The sequence below is a fragment of the Symphalangus syndactylus genome, chromosome 8, assembly GCF_028878055.3.
Source record: "Symphalangus syndactylus isolate Jambi chromosome 8, NHGRI_mSymSyn1-v2.1_pri, whole genome shotgun sequence".
NCBI classification, from domain to species: Eukaryota; Metazoa; Chordata; class Mammalia; order Primates; family Hylobatidae; genus Symphalangus; species Symphalangus syndactylus.
The window spans coordinates 137,525,401-137,544,732 of record NC_072430.2 but is presented as its reverse complement, the minus strand read 5'-3'; the positions used below and the strand labels follow the sequence as shown (position 1 = coordinate 137,544,732).

Here is a 19,332-nt window from a genome sequence, read left to right as displayed (position 1 = left end):
GAATACGGGCAGATAGCAACAGAGATGAGATGCCATTCCCAGACCAAGCGGAGATTCAGACAATCGGGTCCAGGCTACGTGCGCATTCCCTGAGGAGGAGCTTCTGTAGCAATGACACACACATTCACACGCACCCTCATACACACACATTCACACACACAGTCACATACTCTCATTCACACACATTCACACTCACATTCACACTCACCTTCATATTCACCCACTGTCACACTCTCACTCTTTCACACACATTCACACACATTCACACCCACCTTCATACTCATTTACACAGTCACACACAATGCATTCACACACACATTCACACCCACCCTCATACACATTCACTCACATACTCATTCACACACGTTCACACACATACACCCATTCACACTCACATTCACACCCATGCTCACACATATTCACACTGTCACACACATGCATTCACACACACACACATTCACTTACATGCTCTCACAGCCATACCCATATACCCATTCGCTCACATTCACTTACACACACGCTCTGTCACAATCACACCCATATTCCCGTTCACTCACATTCACTTACACACACGCTCTGTCACAATCACACCCATATTCCCGTTCACTCACATTCACTTACACACACGCTCTGTCACAATCACACCCATATTCCCGTTCACTCACATTCACTTACACACACGCTCTGTCACAATCACACCCATATTCCCGTTCACTCACATTCACTTACACACATGCTCTGTCACAATCACACCCATATTCCCATTCACTCGCATTCACTTACACACTGTCACAATCACACCCATATACCCATTCGCTCACATTCACTTACACACACGCTCTGTCACAATCACACCCATATACCCATTCACTCGCATTCACTTACACACACGCTCTGTCACAATCACACCCATATACCATTTGCTCACATTCACTTACACACACGCTGTCACACAGCCACACCCACATACCCATTCACTCACATTCACTTACACATGTCTTCACACAGTCACAACCACATACCCATTCACTCACATTCACTTACACACGTCTTCACACAATCACACCCATATACACATTCACTCATATTCACTTACATGCTGTCACACAGCCACACCCATATACCCATTCACTCACATTCACTCACACACGTCTTCACACAATCACACCCATATACACACTCACATTCACTTACACACGCACTCTCACAGTCACACCCATATACACATTCACCCACAATCTCCCACACATGCACTCTCATTCTTTAATGCTCACACCCTGACTCGCATATGTGTATGCACACATACACTCATTCCCACTCACCCTCACAGGCTCACACTTCCTTCCGCTACCCTGGGACGAAAGTGCCATGGGAAGGCAGTCTTCCATGTTCACAGCTGAGTGCCCAGTGCCTAGACCAGTGCCTGGTGCTCAGCAGATGCTCAATGAGCATTTGTGGAATGAAGGAATGAACAAGTGAATGAATGAAGAGCGAGCAGAGCCTGGATCCCTCGTCCCCTCTATGCTGCCATGTAGAGGCTTAAATGAGAGCAAAAGTAGTATCGATAAGGAAAAGATAGCCATATTGACATGACAAACAATTTGACATACAAAATGAAGACAAACCTCCTGGAAGCTAAAATTCACAGGTGACATTGCCTGCAAATGGATGAGGAGGGGTGAGAGCTCTGGGGAATGAGACTCAGCCATTCCGATTAGCAGGGATTCAGGCCAAGGCCCACAGCTGAAAGGCCCTACCTGCCATTTCCCCCGGCCCTGAAGATCAGGACAGAGATGCTCTCGGCCAGAAGATCCAGGTGATCCAGAGCTAGGGTGTCATCCCAGGTGTCTCTAGCAGGTGTCCTTCAGGGCCATGTGGTTTAATGGCATGCTTTTCTGTGATGTGGCACTGTGGGCATGGGGGTTTTCCCATTGGTGTCATTCGTATCAGTTTTGTGAGTTATGTTTGCTTGGAACTTGTGAGCTGTAACTGCTTGACATTTTCTTAGGAAACAAATTTAGCAGCAGGAAAATGAATTCATAACAGCATCTGTAGCAGAGAAGCTTCCGGGAAACTGGCTGCCCGTCATAGCCTCACTTTCGTGTCGGTGGACACTGGCCAACCCGGGGTCTGCTGCCAGTCAGCGCTGGGCTGCAGTTCTGCTGCTGTGAGGCCCGCTGCTGTGTGCTTGCTGTGGCTGCTTTTTAGGGAGATGAGGCAGATGTGACGTGGGGATGGCCACAGAGAGGCCACAGGCTTATTTCAGCATCTCATCTCTGACTGTCGCTGTCTCAAGTCAGGTGCAGACACTGGGGGCCGGGTGGGCCCCGGCTGCTGATGGTGGTTCGGGGTCTGCAGTTGGCCGCTGGCCCTGGAGTGACGTCAATGTGAACTCTCTGTGGGGTGTTCCCAGCTTCCAGATTCGTCCCTTATTTTAGAGTGCTCTGCCAGGTGGGTGGGTGAACAGAGCTTTGCAGGGAAGCAGCAGTGAGAGCTCCTGCAGGCGGGCATCAAACGCCCAGCAAACCCCTGCGCTGCCTGGGAGGTGGCAGCATCTCCACTCCTCCAGCATCCAGCCATGTGACTTTCGGGATGCAACTTCGCTTCTCTGTGTCTGTTTCCTTTTGGTAAAACGGGAGCTTCTGTCTGTCCTTCCTGGGGGACCTGGGAGGATTAAGTGAAATAGCCTGCAAAACCCCACCACTCCAGGGCCCTCTGCGTTCTAGGAACAAATGCCTCTAACGCTGGAGCTCCTGCTTTCATGCAAAGCCCTGAGCCCTGGGTCAGGGCTCTGATGAGTGGAGAAACCGGAGGGTGGCCCTAAAAGGAGGGAGGCAGGGAATGGGCAGGACCCTGGGGAAGGGGCCAGAGCCCCACCCCCACCCCCTACCCCATCCCTATCCTCACCCCTGCCCCCACCCCTAACCCCACCCTCACCCTCACCCCCACCCCTACTCCCACCCTTACCCCTACCCTCACCCCCACTCCTACCCACACTCTCACCCCTACCCTCACCCACACCCCTACCCCCACCCTCACCCCTACCCTCACCCTCACCCCCACCATCACCCCTACCCTCACCCCCACCCCTACCCTCACCCTCACCCCTACCCTCACCCTTAACCACACCCCTACCCCCATCCTCACCCGTACCCTCACCTTCACTCACACCCTCACCTCTACCCTCACCTCACCCCTAGCCACACCCTCACCCCCACCCTCACCCCTACCCTCACCCTCACCCCACCCCTACCCCCACCCTTACCCCTACTCCTACCCCCACTCTCACCCCTACCCTCACCCCTACCCTCACCTCCACCCCTACCCTCACCCTCAACCTCACCCCTACCCCTACCCCCACTCTCACCCCTACCCCCACTCTCACCCCTACCCCTACCTGCACCCTCACCCCTACCCCTACCCTCACCCTCACCCCTATCTTCACCCCCACCCCTACCCTCACCCTCACCCTTACCTTGACCCTCACCCCTACCCTCACCCTCACCCCTACCCCCACCCTCACCCCTACCTTCACCCTCTCCCTCACCCCTGCCCTCACCCCTACCTTCACCCTCACCCTCACCGCTACCCTCACCCCTACCTTCATCCTCACCCCTACCTTCACCCTCACCCCTACCCTACCCTCACCCTCACCCCCACGCCTATCCCCACCCTCACCCCTACCCCAGGCTCTTCACTACTCTGTTTCCATTCCTCCTCTGTGGCCATAACAAATTACCAGAAACCGGGTGGCAGAGGATGACAGGAATTGATTCTCCCACGGCCTGGGCAGGCCGTGCTCCCTCTGACAGCTCTGCAGAGGATCCTTCTGGCCAACTCCAACTGCTGGTGGCTGTATCAGTCCCATCTCTGTCTGTGCCTTCTCTGTGTGTCTATGTCACATTGTCAAATCTCCCTCGGCCTCTTTTATAAAGACACCCATCATTGGTTTGGGGCCAACCTTAACCCAGGATGATCTCATCTTGAGCTCCTTGACTCAATTATGTCTGCACAGACCCTTTTCCCAAATAAGGTCCCATTCACAGGTACTGGGGTTAGGACATGGATGTAGCTTCTGTGGGGGCCACAGTTTAACCCACTCTGCCGTCCCTCCTGGGAAGCGACTGTGGGACCTGAACCTGCCCTAAGTCAAGGAGTATCAGAGGGTGACGGGGAAGAGGAAGGTGGGTCATTGGGTTGATTTGTAAACAAGGGAGGAAGGTGAGCCGGGATCTGCCACCTGCCCTTACCGAATGACCCGTGAGATGCAGAGCTGCTGTTAGTTCCTAGTCAGCTATTCAGAGGCTCAGTAATCAGGTAATTACTGAGCGTTCACCCCTGTGATGCTCGTGCTTGACACTGGCCCGTCTCCTCCTGATGCTTTTCTGCTGGGCGTGGGGGAACAGGATTCCTCCCACCTGCTGACTTTCGCACCCACTGCCACACCCAGCGCATGGGCCAAGCCACCCTTGGCAGCTGTGTGGGCTGAGGTGTGTGGCTGACCTCTCTCTCTTTTTTTTTTTTGTCAGACAGAGTCTCACTCTGTCACCCAGGCTGGAGTGCAGTGGCGTGATCTGGGCTCACTGTAACCTCTGCCTCCCAGGTTCAAGTGATTCTCATGCCTCAGCCTCCCAAGCAGCTAGGATTACAGGCGTGTGCTACCACACCCAGCTAAGTTTTGTATTTTTAGTAGAGACAGGGTTTTACCATGTTGGCCAGGGTGGTCTTGAACTCCTGACCTCAAGTGATCTGCCCGCCTCGGCCTCCTAAAGTGCTGGGATTACAAGAGTGAGTCACCACGCCCAGCCTGACCTCTCTTGTTTTTGTCTTGTGTCATATTTTGGATGTTAGGCTGTCTCCAGTTGTCAATATGGTAAGTGTTCTCTCACAGGGAGTAGCCCCCGTGCCCTGTCACCTTAGGGGTAGTGTGCTCCCTAGGAAGAGTGGCCTCACTGCCATCCCCGGCCGCAGGTGTTACCAGCTGCTGCTGCAGCAGCCATCCCAGGCCCCAGGAGCAGGCGATTTTTCCCTTTCAACTCCCTGCTGAGCCTCTCTCTACGCCTCTGTCTCAGCATGAGGCTAGTGCCTGCGTGGAAAGCCAACTTCAGGTGGTAACTATGGGGTCTCCCTGCTACAGGCCATGTTTGAGCTGGTCACTTCCGAGGCGTCCTACTACAAGAGCCTGAACCTGCTCGTGTCCCACTTCATGGAGAATGAGCGGATAAAGAAGATCCTGCACCCATCCGAGGCGCACATCCTCTTCTCCAACGTCCTGGACGTGCTGGCTGTCAGTGAGCGGTGAGGACGGGGGGGACAGCGACCTCCCTCAGGGCCCTTCTTCATCCCCAGGGCACATGCTTGAGACACTGGTGACTAGTGCTCGATACTGGCTTCTTTACTTCCATATGTTTGGAATGTTCCATAATAAAATATAAATAAATGAAGACCTAAATCCAAACGTCACCACCCCTCCCGGCAGGGTGGCCAGTCACGTCCCCCAGCGTCCCTTCCCATGAGCACCTGTGCCCCACACAAAGCTCTGTGCTGAGCATCCTGCTGGCCCCAGGTTGGAGTGATGCTGAGTCCAGCTCTCTCGCATCAAACCCGTGGTTGGACAGGTTTAAACCAGGCAGGTCTACGGGAGTCTTGTGACAGCAACAGAAGGTGTCCATGTAAGCTGCTCCTTACCCTAGCAGAAAGCCCCAGTGGCGCGTGCAGGGCCCCAGGCCCTGTGCAGGGTGCAGCCCTGGATTCCCACATCCTCACCTCCTGAGTGCGTTTGCCACGGCTCTGGGAGCTGTGCTTCTAGCAGGGACTGTGTGAAGCCTGGGCTGAGCTGCAGCGGAGGAAGAGTAGACAGACATCTGTCCATTGAATCCTGTGAAAAGGAAATGAACCAAATTGTGTGGCCAGGATGAAAGAGCACTTACCATCCCCAGGGCAGGCCATGGAGTTTTGCAGCCAGAAGCCACATGGGGCTCAGCTGGGACAGTGCCTGGTGATCAGATGGGAAACCAAGGCAAGGCCCGACGCAGCCCCGCTCTGAGCAGTGGGGAGCTGCTCAGCATCACATGTGGCACCCTGGGAGCTGCTCGCTCTCTGTGGGTCTCTCCTCCACGTTGACACTCTCGCTTCTGTTTGCAGCCCCCTCACCCCCTCGTGGCAGCCCCTTCTGGTGGATTTGGGAGGTGATGGCTGACTGGGGCCAGAGTGGCCTGTGAGACCCATGGGCTTCTGCTGCGGCACTTCTTTTTTTTTCTTTTGAGACAGAGTTTCACTCTTGTTGCCCAGGCTGTAGTGCGACGGTGCCATCTCGACTCATGGCAACCTCCTCCTCCTGGGTTCGAGCGATTCTCCTGCCTCAGTCTCCTGAGTAGCTGGGATTACAGGCGTCCACCACCACGCTCGGCTAATTTTTTGTATTTTTAGTAGAGACAGGGTTTCACCATGTTGGCCAGGCTGATCTCGAACTCCTGACCTCAGGTGATCGGCCCGCCTCAGCCTCCCAAAGTGTTGGGATTACAGGCATGAGCCGCCGCACCTGGTCCTGCCATGGCACTTCTGTCTTATGTATTTATTTGTATTTTGCTGTGGAAAATTCCAAACACGCAGAGGTAGATGTCCATGTGCGCTGCTCACCAGCGTCAGCAGTGGTCAGCCCAGTGGCCAGTCCCCACCACCCAGGGGACCCTTCTGAAGCAGATCCCCATGGTCATCTATTTTATCCTCAAACACATCAGCACATACCTGAAAGATAAGGTCTCTCAGTGCTCCCGGCGCCATCAGCCCCGTGAACACACAGTCATTCTTCAAGACGACCAAATACACCACCAGTGCTCGGTGCCCCTGCCGATGGATCTTGTCGGCCTATACACTCACCGTGCACACTGGTATGTCCAAGTCAGGCTCGCACGCTGCCCTTGGTGAGACAATCCCCCGACCTACCCCCCGGGCACCCTCCGCCTCAAGCCGCTGCCTCTCGCAGTTTCCTCCTGGAGCTGGAGCACCGGATGGAGGAGAACATCGTCATCTCTGACGTGTGCGACATTGTGTACCGTTACGCGGCCGACCACTTCTCTGTCTACATCACCTACGTCAGCAATCAGACCTACCAGGAGCGGACCTATAAGCAGCTGCTGTGAGTGTGCCTGGCAAGGGGCTCGGGCAGGGGGAGGTGCCCGGTGCAGCCATACCAGTGCTGGCCCAGGCTCCTTACACGGTGGCACTTCATGGTCCTTCACCTCTGCGTTCCCAAGGTCCACATGGGCCACCAGAGTTGGCCAGGCTGGTGACAGTATCCCAACCAGGCACATTCCAGGGTGTATTAGTGTCACTAGAGAAACATTAGCCCAGCCAGACCCCAAGAGAACCAGCGTAGCATCCACTGGACCTAGATCCAATGGCTGAGCAGAGCACTGTGCAGTTAGAAAAGAGAGCTTGAGGTCAAGTGAGGTCACGTGGACAATTCAAAGCCCAGGACATCAGAGACTGGGGTTTGAACTAGCGACAAGGGCAGGGATGGGGTGGGAAGGAGCCTCGGTGGGGCTCCTCCAGCAGCGCCGGGGCATTGATTGCTAATCTGCCCATTTTGTAAACTTTCTCTGAGGTTTAGTTGACAAGGTAATTTTCCAGCCAGCGTGCTTCTTCTGAATTCTCCGCGCTGAGGTTCGCGCTTCAGTGACTGGGGTTAGCCAGGGAGGCCATCTTGGCTCCACACAGAAGCACCAAGGGAGTTTTCCAGTTGTGGCATCTGCACATTGTGCCTCACTGTCTTTTCCACCAAGACATGGAGTTCACGGTGCACGTTTCAAGCCTGAGTCTTTGGGCATTTGGATGTTTTAACAGTTGGTGAAGGAAAATTGGAATTGGAGGGAATCAGGATGCAATTTTTGAGGATAAACATTGAGAAGGCAAGCATGTGGCAGATTAGGAATCATTCACAGCACCCAAGAGCCTGCCGCTGTGGCCCCCACCAGGCCATGTGAGCAGAGGCTGAGTGACAGGCAGAGCACCTGTCCCTGCCATCCCTGCCGTCCCTGCTGTCCCTGCTGTCCCTGCTGTCCGTGCCATTCCTGCTGACATGCATGGGGCCAAGCTCACCTCCAGCTCTCCCAGCCCTCATCAGCGCTGTGGCCCAGCCCACCGCCAAGCCCACCTGTCAGAAATAGTGCAGGCTGTCCTGGTGGTGTCTCTAGCCTGCTGCCCATTCCTGTCACTACTTGGGTTTACCTTGCCACAGTTTCCCGCTGGGTGAAATCATCTAATTGTGCATCCAATTCACAGACTTCGCCTCACAAGGAATCCTTGTCCTCCCACACACAGCATATTGTGCCAAGTCTTCAAGGCCAGGCATGTGAAGCCACTATTGTTATTTGACTTTTATGTGAACAGTCTATTTTCCTTTTGAAAAAAACAAAGAAAGAAATCAACATGTTTTCTGAGCCCGTGGGTTGTCTGGATCCTGGGAGGCTGTGGACAGGGAGGAGGAGTCTCCAGTTCAAGCCTCCTGCAGCTTAGAGACCTACTCCACGTGTCTGTGTCCCCAGCCAGGAGAAGGCGGCTTTTCGGGAGCTGATCGCGCAGCTAGAGCTCGACCCCAAGTGCAGGGGGCTGCCCTTCTCCTCCTTCCTCATCCTGCCTTTCCAGAGGATCACACGCCTCAAGCTGTTGGTCCAGGTACAGCCTCCTCCACCTGACCCACAGACGGGGCTTCCCAGGCTTTCCTGTGGTCACTCCCGGGCCCTGTCGTCTTTCTAGGAGGTCTGTTGGTTCAACAGATACTAACTAAGCTCCTCCCATGTGTGCTAAGCATGTTCCCGGGCAGTGAAGGTGCAGCGCCTGCTCCCAGGGAGCCCATCGCAGAGGGGAGAGACCAACCCATGCACAGCCAGGAAGTGGGCATGGCCCTGGGGACAGCCAAATGGGCCGACATGACAGGGGTGGCTGGCTGGCTACTGCCAGTTGCAGGGGCGGGGGCGGGTCAGGAAAGACACGTGACGTGTAGCTGAGACCTGGCTGACAGGGAGGAGCTGGTGGGGGCAGGTAGAGGAAAGAACATTCCACACAGAGGGAACCGCTTGTGCAAAGGCCCCGAGACTGCAAGGTTCATGGACAGAAAGGCCAGCAGCGAGCTCGGGAACGTGACGGGGACGGGAGTGGGTGTGGAGATGGGGACAGAGGCAGGTCCAGGGAAGACATTGGGTCCTGTCCTCAGTGTGATGGGAGTCACCTAATCGGACCCACTTTTAGGAGCTGGCCCTGGCTGCTCCAGAGGGGGACGGAAATGGGGAAGGGGTTACACTGGTCTGTGGGGCTGCGTCGGGGAGTGGGGGCCCAGCAGGGATGTCAGGGAATTGAAATCAGTGACTTGCTGAGAGAAGGACCGAGAGTGACTCCTCGGCTTTTACCTTGAGCAGTGTGGGGTGTGCGGCCGTTGCTGAGACGGGGAAGTCTTGGGGCGGGGAGGGCTCAGGATTCAGGGCAGGATGAACTGAGTTTGAGGTGACTCTGGACAGTTCAGTGTCAGAGGTCAGAGTTAAAGGGAGAAGTTGGGCAGGACCCGCTGGCGTCAATTAACCGAAGAGGCTGCCAAGGAAGGAGAGAAAGGAGCCTGAGACCAAACTCAGGGACGCAGCCAGGCCTGGGAAGGAGCAGCGGTGAGGGAGGAGGAAACCCACAGAGCTGGAGGCCTGGGAGACTCGGGGGGATGGGGCTTCCAGAAAAGGGGAAGCTCCAGCCAGGCCCAGAGGCAGCCCGGAGACCCCCTCCGCCTGACAGGCCCAGTGAGACAGGACAGAGACCCCCTCCGCCTGACAGGCCCAGTGAGATAGGACGGAGACCCCCTCCACCTGACAGGCCCAGTGAGACAGGACGGAGACCCCCTCTGCCTGATAGGCCCAGAGACAGGACCAAGACCCCCTCCACCTGACAGGCCCAGTGAGGCAGGACAGAGACCCCCTCCACCTGACAGGCCCAGTGAGACAGGACGGAGACCCCCTCCACCTGACAGGCCCAGTGAGATAGGACGGAGACCCCCTCCACCTGACAGGCCCAGTGAGGCAGGACGGAGACCCCCTCTGCCTGACAGGTGCTGGGGCCCTGTCTACTGATGCCCTGGGCAGAGGGAGCCATTGGCAGCTGGGCCGGTGAAGTGGATGGTATAGAGTGCAGCTGTGGCCCTGACGAACATGAGCTGAGGGGGACCTGGGAACCACAGGTAGCAGAGGTCAGAGGTCAGACAGGTGAGAGGCCAAAGACCTAGGGGGAGCTACTCCAGAAAGAGCAGAATTACAGAGAGGAGGCCCAACCCAGGAGGAAAGGGCTTGGGAGCATGAGGCCAAGGAAGCAGGTGTCGGGAGAAGCCCCCGGCCCAGGGCTAACGGAGACACCAACGTGAGGGCACAGCTGGGACGGCGACCCCAAACCAGAAGACACCTGTTATGAACGCAATTCCATGGGAAATATTTTTTTAACTTGGAAAAAGTGAAACAGAAGACAGTAACATTTCCTAATTATGCAGTGAAAAATATTTTAGGATATCTTATAAGGAAAGTGCATATATGGATATATTAAAACCTTAGCTTCTGTAAGATGAAAACCAACAGTAAGATTAAAAGCAGTGGAAATGCAGTGATTAGGAAATGGTGGAATGGGGACAGCTGGGGTGGGCACTCAGGGAACGGCTCAGAGAAAGGGGTGGCGGGTCAGGGACCATTCCAGAGAGAATGGCAAGTCTCCACATTAGGCAGCATTCTGGGGACACACTGAGAGGAGGCTGGCATTGGAGAGCACGTGCCAGGCTAAGGAACCCATACTGCCCTCCATTTGAGGCCACCAATGCCACCTGGTCAGATGCAGCTTTTATGCCTGTGAGAAAAGATGGCACCTGGACTGTGCTGTTCAGCAGGGATTTGGAAGTAGGGGGACAGTTAATGACAGGCATGGTGGCCACATACAGGGTGGAAAAAGTAGGAAGGTGACTGTGGGTCTCAAAGGTCTCTGGCTTGGCTTCCAGGCAGAGGCGGGCAGGTGACCACAAGAGAAGCCTGGGCTGCTGTCAGGGGAGACATCTGTGCTGCCGTGGCACCCAGCAGCCGGGAGGACAGGTGGTTGGTGCTCAGATGCACCCAGCCTACTTACAGGACAAAAGCCAGTCAGAAAACATGGGCATGGTAGGGATTGCTAGGAGGAAGCCATGCAGAATTTAGAGAGCAATGTCAAAATCGTAATTTACAGGTGAAAGCAGTGTGGGCATAATTTTTTGTTAATTGAAGAAAAGTGAACAATTGGAGAAAAGACTCTTTCTTCTACTTTCATGGATAAGACCAAAGTTAACAAAGTTTCGGGGCCAAATGACAGTCCCAGGGAAATAAGGGAAGCCCTTGGTCCCCCTACCCCTGTCCTGTAAGCATTTAGCTCCCCTTGGGGACAGAGCTGACCCTGTCTGTGACACTCCTCACTGCTGGGTGCCACACCTGTGGGCTCTCTTGCCCTCCATTTGTCAAATGGAGGCTGTGTGCACGTGTGTGTGTGCTTGTATGTGTGCAGGTATGCATGTGTGTATGTGCATGCATGCATGTGCACGTGTGCTTGTATGCATGTTTGTACACGTGTGTGCATGTGTGCGCACTGTGTGCTTGCAGGTGTGCATGCATCGTGTGTTATGTGCGTGTGTGAGCATGTATGCACGTGTGTATGTGCATGCACGCATGTATGTGTGTGCACGTGTGCTTGTATGCATGTTTGTGCACGTGTGTGCATGTGTGTGCACTGCTTGCAGGTGTGATGCATCATGTGCATGGTGTGCATGTGTGTGCGAGCATGTGTGCACACCTGTGTGCACGCAGGTCTGTATGCATGTGTATGTGCATGTATGTGTGTGCATGCATGCATGTATGCATGTGTGTGTGTCTGCATGCTACAGCATGGGGCTGGACTGGTGCAGCAGGGAGGTAGTCACAGTCAAGGTGGGAAATGGGAGGAAAGATCAGAAAAGATTAAAGTTAACGCAGCCTTTCCCTGTGCATAGAACATCCTGAAGAGGGTGGAAGAGAGGTCTGAGAGAGAGTGCACTGCCTTGGATGCCCACAAGGAGCTGGAAATGGTGAGTCTCGCCTCCTCTTGTGCTGTATCCCAATGCCCTGTTTTCCTCATCCAGGCGCACCTTTCCGGCCCTGCTCCCCACATGTCCGTGTGTCTTTTTAGAAAATGCAAATTTATTTTAAAATTCACTTTTGCAATCAAAAGAGTCACTGGGGCTTAAAAAAATACACCAGGCATGGCTTGGGTAGAGCCTTCTTTACCATGCTTCCTGGCTTCAGCCTGACGTACTCACCGCCTGTCTGTTACTGTGCCTGGCATGGATGTGGGGACAGCAGCGTGGCCCTCAGGACATTCTTCACCAGTGTGGAGCTCTGCGATCGTGCACAGGCCCTGATTCCTCTCATCAGCCGCCTGGGATTGTTCTATGCAGGCATCTGGGGCCCACACAGACCCCAGGCTTGTCTTTGCCTGTTTTTCCATGTCAGAAACAGTCTCTCCTCCCTCCTATGAGGCTCACCGAGGCTGGTTCCCACTCTCCCTGTGCCCTGATGAAGCCCTTTGCTCCGAACCCAGCCCTCCACGCCACTCTCCCAGTCCCCGGAGCTCAGTCGCCCCTGTGCATCTCTATGAGGGGATTCACTGGCCCTGCCCAAGAGCCCTGGGCCTTTGCTGCCCAAGGGTGCAAGGACCATCTCTCCAGACCATCTCCTGACTCTCAGAGAGAGACGGCTCCTCCTAGGGGTTTGGAGCAGGGCAGGGGTTTTGCGGGAAGGGCCGGTGAGTGTGTTTCAGTCCTCAGGAGCTTTTACCACGCGCTCTGCCACGTTTGGCTCCTGGCATCAGCTAGAACTGAGAGCCAGCTTTTGACAGCTGTGCTGGGCCACCTCCATTGAGCCAGTGACGCCGTCATGGTGGAGACCAAGGCGGGGGACGTCCATATTCCCCTTCTTTGTCACCCCATGGCAGAAGCTTAGTAAAAAGCATATCACTCTCAGTGGGCATCTAATGGTCATTCTCAGCCACATTGAGACATGAGGACTTCCTACCCTAATGCAGTCGGTTCCCACCTCGGGCCACTCCTCCTGTTCCTTTCCCAGACCAGTTGGCCACCAAAATTCCTCTGGCAGTTACACGCTGTGCCTAGTGAGGAAAGGCTGGAGCCTCAAGCAGGATAGCCAGGGGGCATCCGCGACCTGTGAGCCAGGCAGCATCTCTGGGGGCCCATGCCCACCCCTGGAAGCAGAGCTTCCCTTTTACCTGATGGGATGTGAGTTCATTCCAGCCACCACCAGACAGCAGCCACACGGGGCCACCATGGCCTGTGAGGGGCCCACGTGCCCCAGAAGGGTCTCCGAGGTCAGCCCTGGCCAGGGGTGTGTTTTCTGTTTTTAAAGTTCTTTTCCGCTTTCATCTTCATTTTTCTTACAATGAAAGGTATTCTCTGTTTCTAATCGCTTTTTTTTTTAAATCAAGGTTTATTTTTTCTCTGATTTATAAAAGTAATTATACTCAATACCAGGAAACTCAGAAAATGCTTGTAAGTAAAAAGAAAACAATAAACTTCCCTAGCCACCTCGCCCTACCTGCCAATACGCTGCAGCTCGCCCTAAACAGGCGCCTGTGCACACACCTATGCACAGCACACTCGCAGGGCACACACTGCACATACAGATGGCACACGCACAGCACATACATGCCCATACATATCACACACAATACACACTGCACACACACATACACAGCCCCTGCATAATCACACAGTACACACTGCACATACACACAGCACATACCACACACAGTACACACAGCACACACACATACACGGCCCCTACAAATCACACAATACACACTGCAGACACACACAGCACATACTTATCACACACAGTACACACTGCACACACACACAGCACACACTTATCACACACAGTACGCATAGCACACACAGCACATGACACATACATATCACACACAGTATACACTGTACATGCATACACACAGCATACACACGCACACACATAGCACTCTGCACATATGCACAGCACACAACACTGCACACACTGCGTATACACAGCACAGATGCACACATGTGGCACATACATATCACACACAGTACACACTGCACATGCATACACAGCACACACATATGATACTGCACATGTGCACAGCACACACTGCATATACACAGCACACACATGCACACGTGGCACACACAGCACACACACACACCACTGTATTCTTTACAGAAAGGGCTTGTGGTTTAGAAACAGCTTTGCCCCGCATTCGAGTGCATGTGGAGTCCCTGCTTCTTTCCTGGGTTTCTGTTCTTGCATATATGCATAGATCATAATTATTTTAATCGAATCCATGGATGGCTGTTGAGGCTGGCGATCGTGTTTCTCATTCCAGACAACACGGCAGGGAGCCCCTCGCGCACACTTCTCTGGGCATGGTGCTCATTTATGTGCCCTGACTGAGAGCCTGCGGCAAGCCTGGCCCTGTGCCAGGCCCCGTGCGTCACTGCAGAATTTTCTTTCTTCAGAACGAGTCCTCAGGAGTCCCAGGAAGTGTGGAATTGTTAGATCCCTTGGCGCCTGGGTGGCCTCCCAGGGGGCTGTGGGGAGAACAGCCCGGAGCCCTGCCGGTCCGTCCAGCCTACAGAGGAGGAGGGATGCCTCACGCATGTGTTTTCTGGAGTTTGCTTCCTAGCAAGGGCAAGGCACCAACTTTCTCCACTGAAACTAACAGGTTTTCCCACTTGCCTTTGCCCCACAGGGTGCTAGAAAGAGGGGCTCCAGTCCAATTGAGACTGGCCGGCCAGCCTCAGCTGTGGGCACAGTGCCTGGTCACGGTGGTCACTCAGCCCTCTCTGTGGCCTGACCGAGCAGGAGGAAAGGGCTGGGACAGCTGGCTTTGGTGGCCTAATGTGCCCTCCTTCTTGTCCCAGGTGGTGAAGGCATGCAACGAGGGCGTCAGGAAAATGAGCCGCACGGAACAGATGATCAGCATTCAGAAGAAGATGGAGTTCAAGATCAAGGTGAACCGGAGGGACTGGTGTGAGCCTGTGCCCATGCACGGGCCCCTGGCCCTGCCCCAGAGGCACAGATCACCGCGCCTGGCTGGCCTTGCTTAGGTCCTTGGTCACTGGCCACACTTAGGGTCCCCTCTGCCCCCTGACCTCCCCAGCTGAAGCCACCCCACCTGCCACCAGGCGTCAAATACCACCACGGTGGCCCGGACCTATCTCCTGAGAGATGGGAGTGCGGGGCTAGTGTGCAGCCCCGAGCTCTCACCTGCCCGCTGCGTGGCCTTGAGCAGTCAGTTTACATGGACGATGTGGTGGGGGCTACTCCAGGGATTCTCAAACCAGGAGGATATGGACGTTACCAGCTTCCCCCAAACTTTACAGAAAACCTCAGGCATTCGTGAGCCCCTAAGGTCCCCTGGGGCCTGACTTTCTGAGAACTTGGCCACATCAGCACACTGTGCCCACAGAGGGTCCCTGAGGTCAGGCTTGGTTTGGGAGCTGAGCCCCGCTAGAGGAGGCAGAGGCGGTCTTCTGGGCATCCCATGTAGCTCCACACGGGGCTGACCGCTGGGTGCCAGGTGCCTGCCCCTGAGTTGCATCGTTGGCTGGGCGGCCGTTCAGCTGCAGGCCTGGCCTCCTTGCCCCGTGGGTCCCATTCTTTCCTCTCTACTGTAAACTCAGCCCCTTCTCTGATTCTGCATCCCACAGGCAGAGCTTGGTGAGGGCAATGATGACAGACACTAGCTGCCACACTCACAGGCACACACACGGTATCCACACAGCAGTGCACACATGTAAACATCAGTGTACATGCACACAAGCACATGCACATAACTTTAAGCTCACATGTGGGTACACAGAACACAGTCCACACACATAGACAGAAGTCCACATGCACAGCACACACACACACATAGCACACTCATGCCCACAGGGGTGCATGTTCACACACACACACACACACAGCGCTATTTCTCTGCATCTGTCCACAACTCGGCCTTTCCCCCTACTTGTGCCTCATGTGTCAGGGCCCTGGGCAGGTGTCAAGGAATGTGACAGACGCAGCGCTGGGGGCATGTCCTGGGGAGGGACATTGTGGGCACAGCCCGCCTGACACCCTTTCCCCGCTGCAGTCGGTGCCCATCATCTCTCACTCCCGCTGGCTGCTGAAGCAGGGTGAGCTGCAGCAGATGTCAGGCCCCAAGACCTCCAGGACCCTGAGGACCAAGAAGCTCTTCCACGAAATTTACCTCTTCCTGTTCAATGACCTGCTGGTGATCTGCCGGCAGATTCCGGGGTGAGTCGGGGCCCAGGGCACCAGGCGCTCTGGTGGGCAGAGGAGCGTGTTGGGCATTGGGTTTGATTGTGGCCTGGAGGTTGGGGGTGTCGGGACAGAGCTCGGGCTTTTCGGTCAGGTTTAAAGGTCCGTTCTGCTGTGGCCCAGCTTTGGGCCTTTAGTCAAGGTTATTTCACGTTCCTAGGCCTCAGTTTCCCCTCCTGTAAAGTGGGGGTTTTACTCCTAGGGCTGTGAAGGGCCGGGCCCAGCCCAGCATCTGATCCATATCGAGTGCTCAGCAGGGCGGCCGTGGTAGGGTCGCCAGGGTTGGCAGGACCGTGGTGCTGTCCACTGTCCGCACCTGGAATGGGTCGCCCTTTTGGGGTGCAGGAGACAGGCGTTCAGGTGGGAGCTTCGGAAGGAGGTGAAGATCAGCCAGCGCTGTGGAGCCAGGCTTGTTGGCCTGCCAAGTGGGGCTCTCCTGGGACCCCCACAGGCCTCCTCGGGGCTGACCCGCCTGCCCTTCTCCCTCATCTCCAGAGACAAGTACCAGGTATTTGACTCAGCTCCGCGGGGACTGCTGCGTGTGGAGGAGCTGGAGGACCAGGGCCAGACGCTGGCCAACGTGTTCATCCTGCGGCTGCTGGAGAACGCAGACGACCGGGAGGCCACCTACATGCTAAAGGCGTCCTCTCAGTGAGTGCCTCGCCGCCACACGCCCAGTGCCACCCATGGCACCTTTTTGTGTGGCCTCGATGCCTATGGGCCTGTCCCCAGGTGGAACAAGGCACTACACACGCTCTGCGTGGGGCCAACCTGCCCATCCTTCCCGTCCAGACCCTGCGCCAATACTTTCTGTGGGGCTGCTGCAGGTTCCTGGATGCTTGTACCTGTGTGTGCACGTGTGTATGTGTGTGTGTGTGTGTGTGTGTGTGTGTGTTGGGGCTTCAGACTCTGGGCGAGTCCCTCTTTTTGGATGAGCCCTTTTAGAACTCTGGAGTCAGGCTGAGTAGGGAACCACCATCTTCCTGCTCCTGCTGCCACGTGCTGTGTGGCCTTGAGCTCATCTCTTCACCTCTCTGCGCAGCTGGGACCCTGCCCTGCAGCCCTAGGCTCCCCAAGAGGGACAAGCAAGCTAAATGTGGGGAGAGATGCTTTGCGGGCCCTGAGCCTGGAACTGTGGAGGTTACAGTGAGCTGAGATCCCACTGCCCTCGTGGAGCGGAACTCCCTCGTGGCCTGCTGAGCTGAGGCTCCGCCCTCCTCCCGCCACAGCCCCGAAGCTGCCCCTTACCCACAACTCACCAGATATCCTCCCCTGCCCAGACCTGGGGCTGCAGCTGACATCGACCAGGGCAGGACCTGTCGGGATGAGAAACTGTGGCTTTGGTGGCGTGGCTGTGGCCACGGAATGTGCTCTTACGTGTTATTTGGTGGGACTTGTTACCCTGTGGGCTCACCCTCACTGCCTGACTTCTGAAAGCATCCACGGGAACATCCTAGAGGGGCTCCCCCATGCCCCTGTGTGGGTTCCTGTGTGTGTCAGACTCTGGACCAGCCCATTTCTGTGGCTCCCCCGAGCTGTCCCTGGGGGTGGGCTCGAGCAGTGCTCAGGATGGCGGACGCAGATCCGAGGGGCAGCTAGCGGGGAAGCCTCGTGCCACATCTTGGGAGGGCTGCCACTAATCTGCAGTTGGGGCACTGTCCTCTTCCCTGTGCCAGGAGTGAGATGAAGCGCTGGATGACCTCGCTGGCCCCCAACAGGAGGACCAAGTTTGTTTCGTTCACATCCCGGCTGCTGGGTAAGTCACCGGTGGGTAAGGGGGCACCATTTGTGCCTGGGCTGGCCCTGCCTGATGCCGCAGGTGCACGGTGTGCCCTGTCTGGAGGGAAGCCCTCCCTGAGCTGGTGGTGTCAGAGGCCAGCACGGGCCTCCAGGGGCTCCTTCCTACCGGAAACTTCGTACCAGCCAATAACCTGGCATGGCCACACTGTGTGAATGCTGGATGGGCCTTAAGTGACAGGTACCACAAAGTCACCAGGAGGAATTTGGACCAAACTCCACTGCTGTTTTAGGTTTGCCAGTTGTCTGAAAAGCTTATTAACTAGAAAAAAGCCAGGTGCAGTGGCTCACGCCTGTAATCCCAGAATTTTGGGAGGCTGAGGCAGGTGGATCACCTGAGGTCAGCTCAAGACAAGCCTGGCCAACACAGCGAAACCCCGTCTCTACTAAAAATACAAAAATTAGCCAGGTGTGGTGGTGTGCGCCCGTAGTCCTAACTACTTGGAAGCTGAGGCACGAGAATCCCCTGAACCTGGGATGTGGAGGTTGCAGTGAGCTGACATTGCACCACTGCACTCCAGCCTGGTGACAGAGGGAGACTCTGTCTCAAAAAGAAAAAAGCACAAGTCCAGCTGCCTTATGGAGAAGCTGCTAACCCTGATCACGTGAACCCTGTCCTGACCACCCCAAACCACTCCCAGGGCCATATCCCAGGTACAAAAAGTTCCTTCTGAAGTTTAAACTAAGGCCCCCTCACAGCCTTTATGCATCTATTTCTTCCCAGAACTCCTGACTATGTTAATAACGTTTTCTTTGGAAACAAATCCTCCTCTTCCTGAGACGAGCCCTTCTCCAGTTGCTGTGGGAGTTTTCCTATTCTAGGCAGGGCTCAGCTGCGGGCTTGGTGGGAGCGGGCAGGTGGGTGGTGCAGTGGTGGGGACGTGCCCGTGCCTCTTGTCCCTCAGACTGCCCCCAGGTCCAGTGCGTGCACCCATACGTGGCTCAGCAGCCAGACGAGCTGACGCTGGAGCTCGCCGACATCCTCAACATCCTGGACAAGACTGACGACGGTGAGGCCCCGGGACCTCCCCTCGGGACCCCCAGGGGACCCCGCACGGAGCCTTGCCCCGCAAGGGATGAGGCGGAGGTGGAGAAACAGATGCCACCACTGGCTGATAGGCTGGTGCCCTGCCATGTCTCTTGCTCC

At 55.6% G+C, this 19,332-nt stretch overlaps 1 protein-coding gene across 2 annotated transcripts in view; it reads left to right on the top strand.

Annotated features, from left to right (window-relative positions):
- The window catches only part of NGEF (neuronal guanine nucleotide exchange factor), a 94,280-nt gene that overhangs the window by 72,691 nt on the left and 2,257 nt on the right, over positions 1–19,332 (top strand). For both annotated transcript variants that reach the window (XM_055290990.1, XM_055290991.2), the window contains 9 exons: positions 5,138–5,298; positions 6,986–7,138; positions 8,547–8,676; positions 12,029–12,103; positions 14,987–15,076; positions 16,201–16,364; positions 16,884–17,039; positions 18,065–18,144; positions 19,091–19,195. In XM_055290990.1, coding sequence (XP_055146965.1) covers positions 5,138–5,298; positions 6,986–7,138; positions 8,547–8,676; positions 12,029–12,103; positions 14,987–15,076; positions 16,201–16,364; positions 16,884–17,039; positions 18,065–18,144; positions 19,091–19,195 — 1,114 coding nt within the window. The remainder of the gene's footprint in view (positions 1–5,137; positions 5,299–6,985; positions 7,139–8,546; positions 8,677–12,028; positions 12,104–14,986; positions 15,077–16,200; positions 16,365–16,883; positions 17,040–18,064; positions 18,145–19,090; positions 19,196–19,332) is intronic.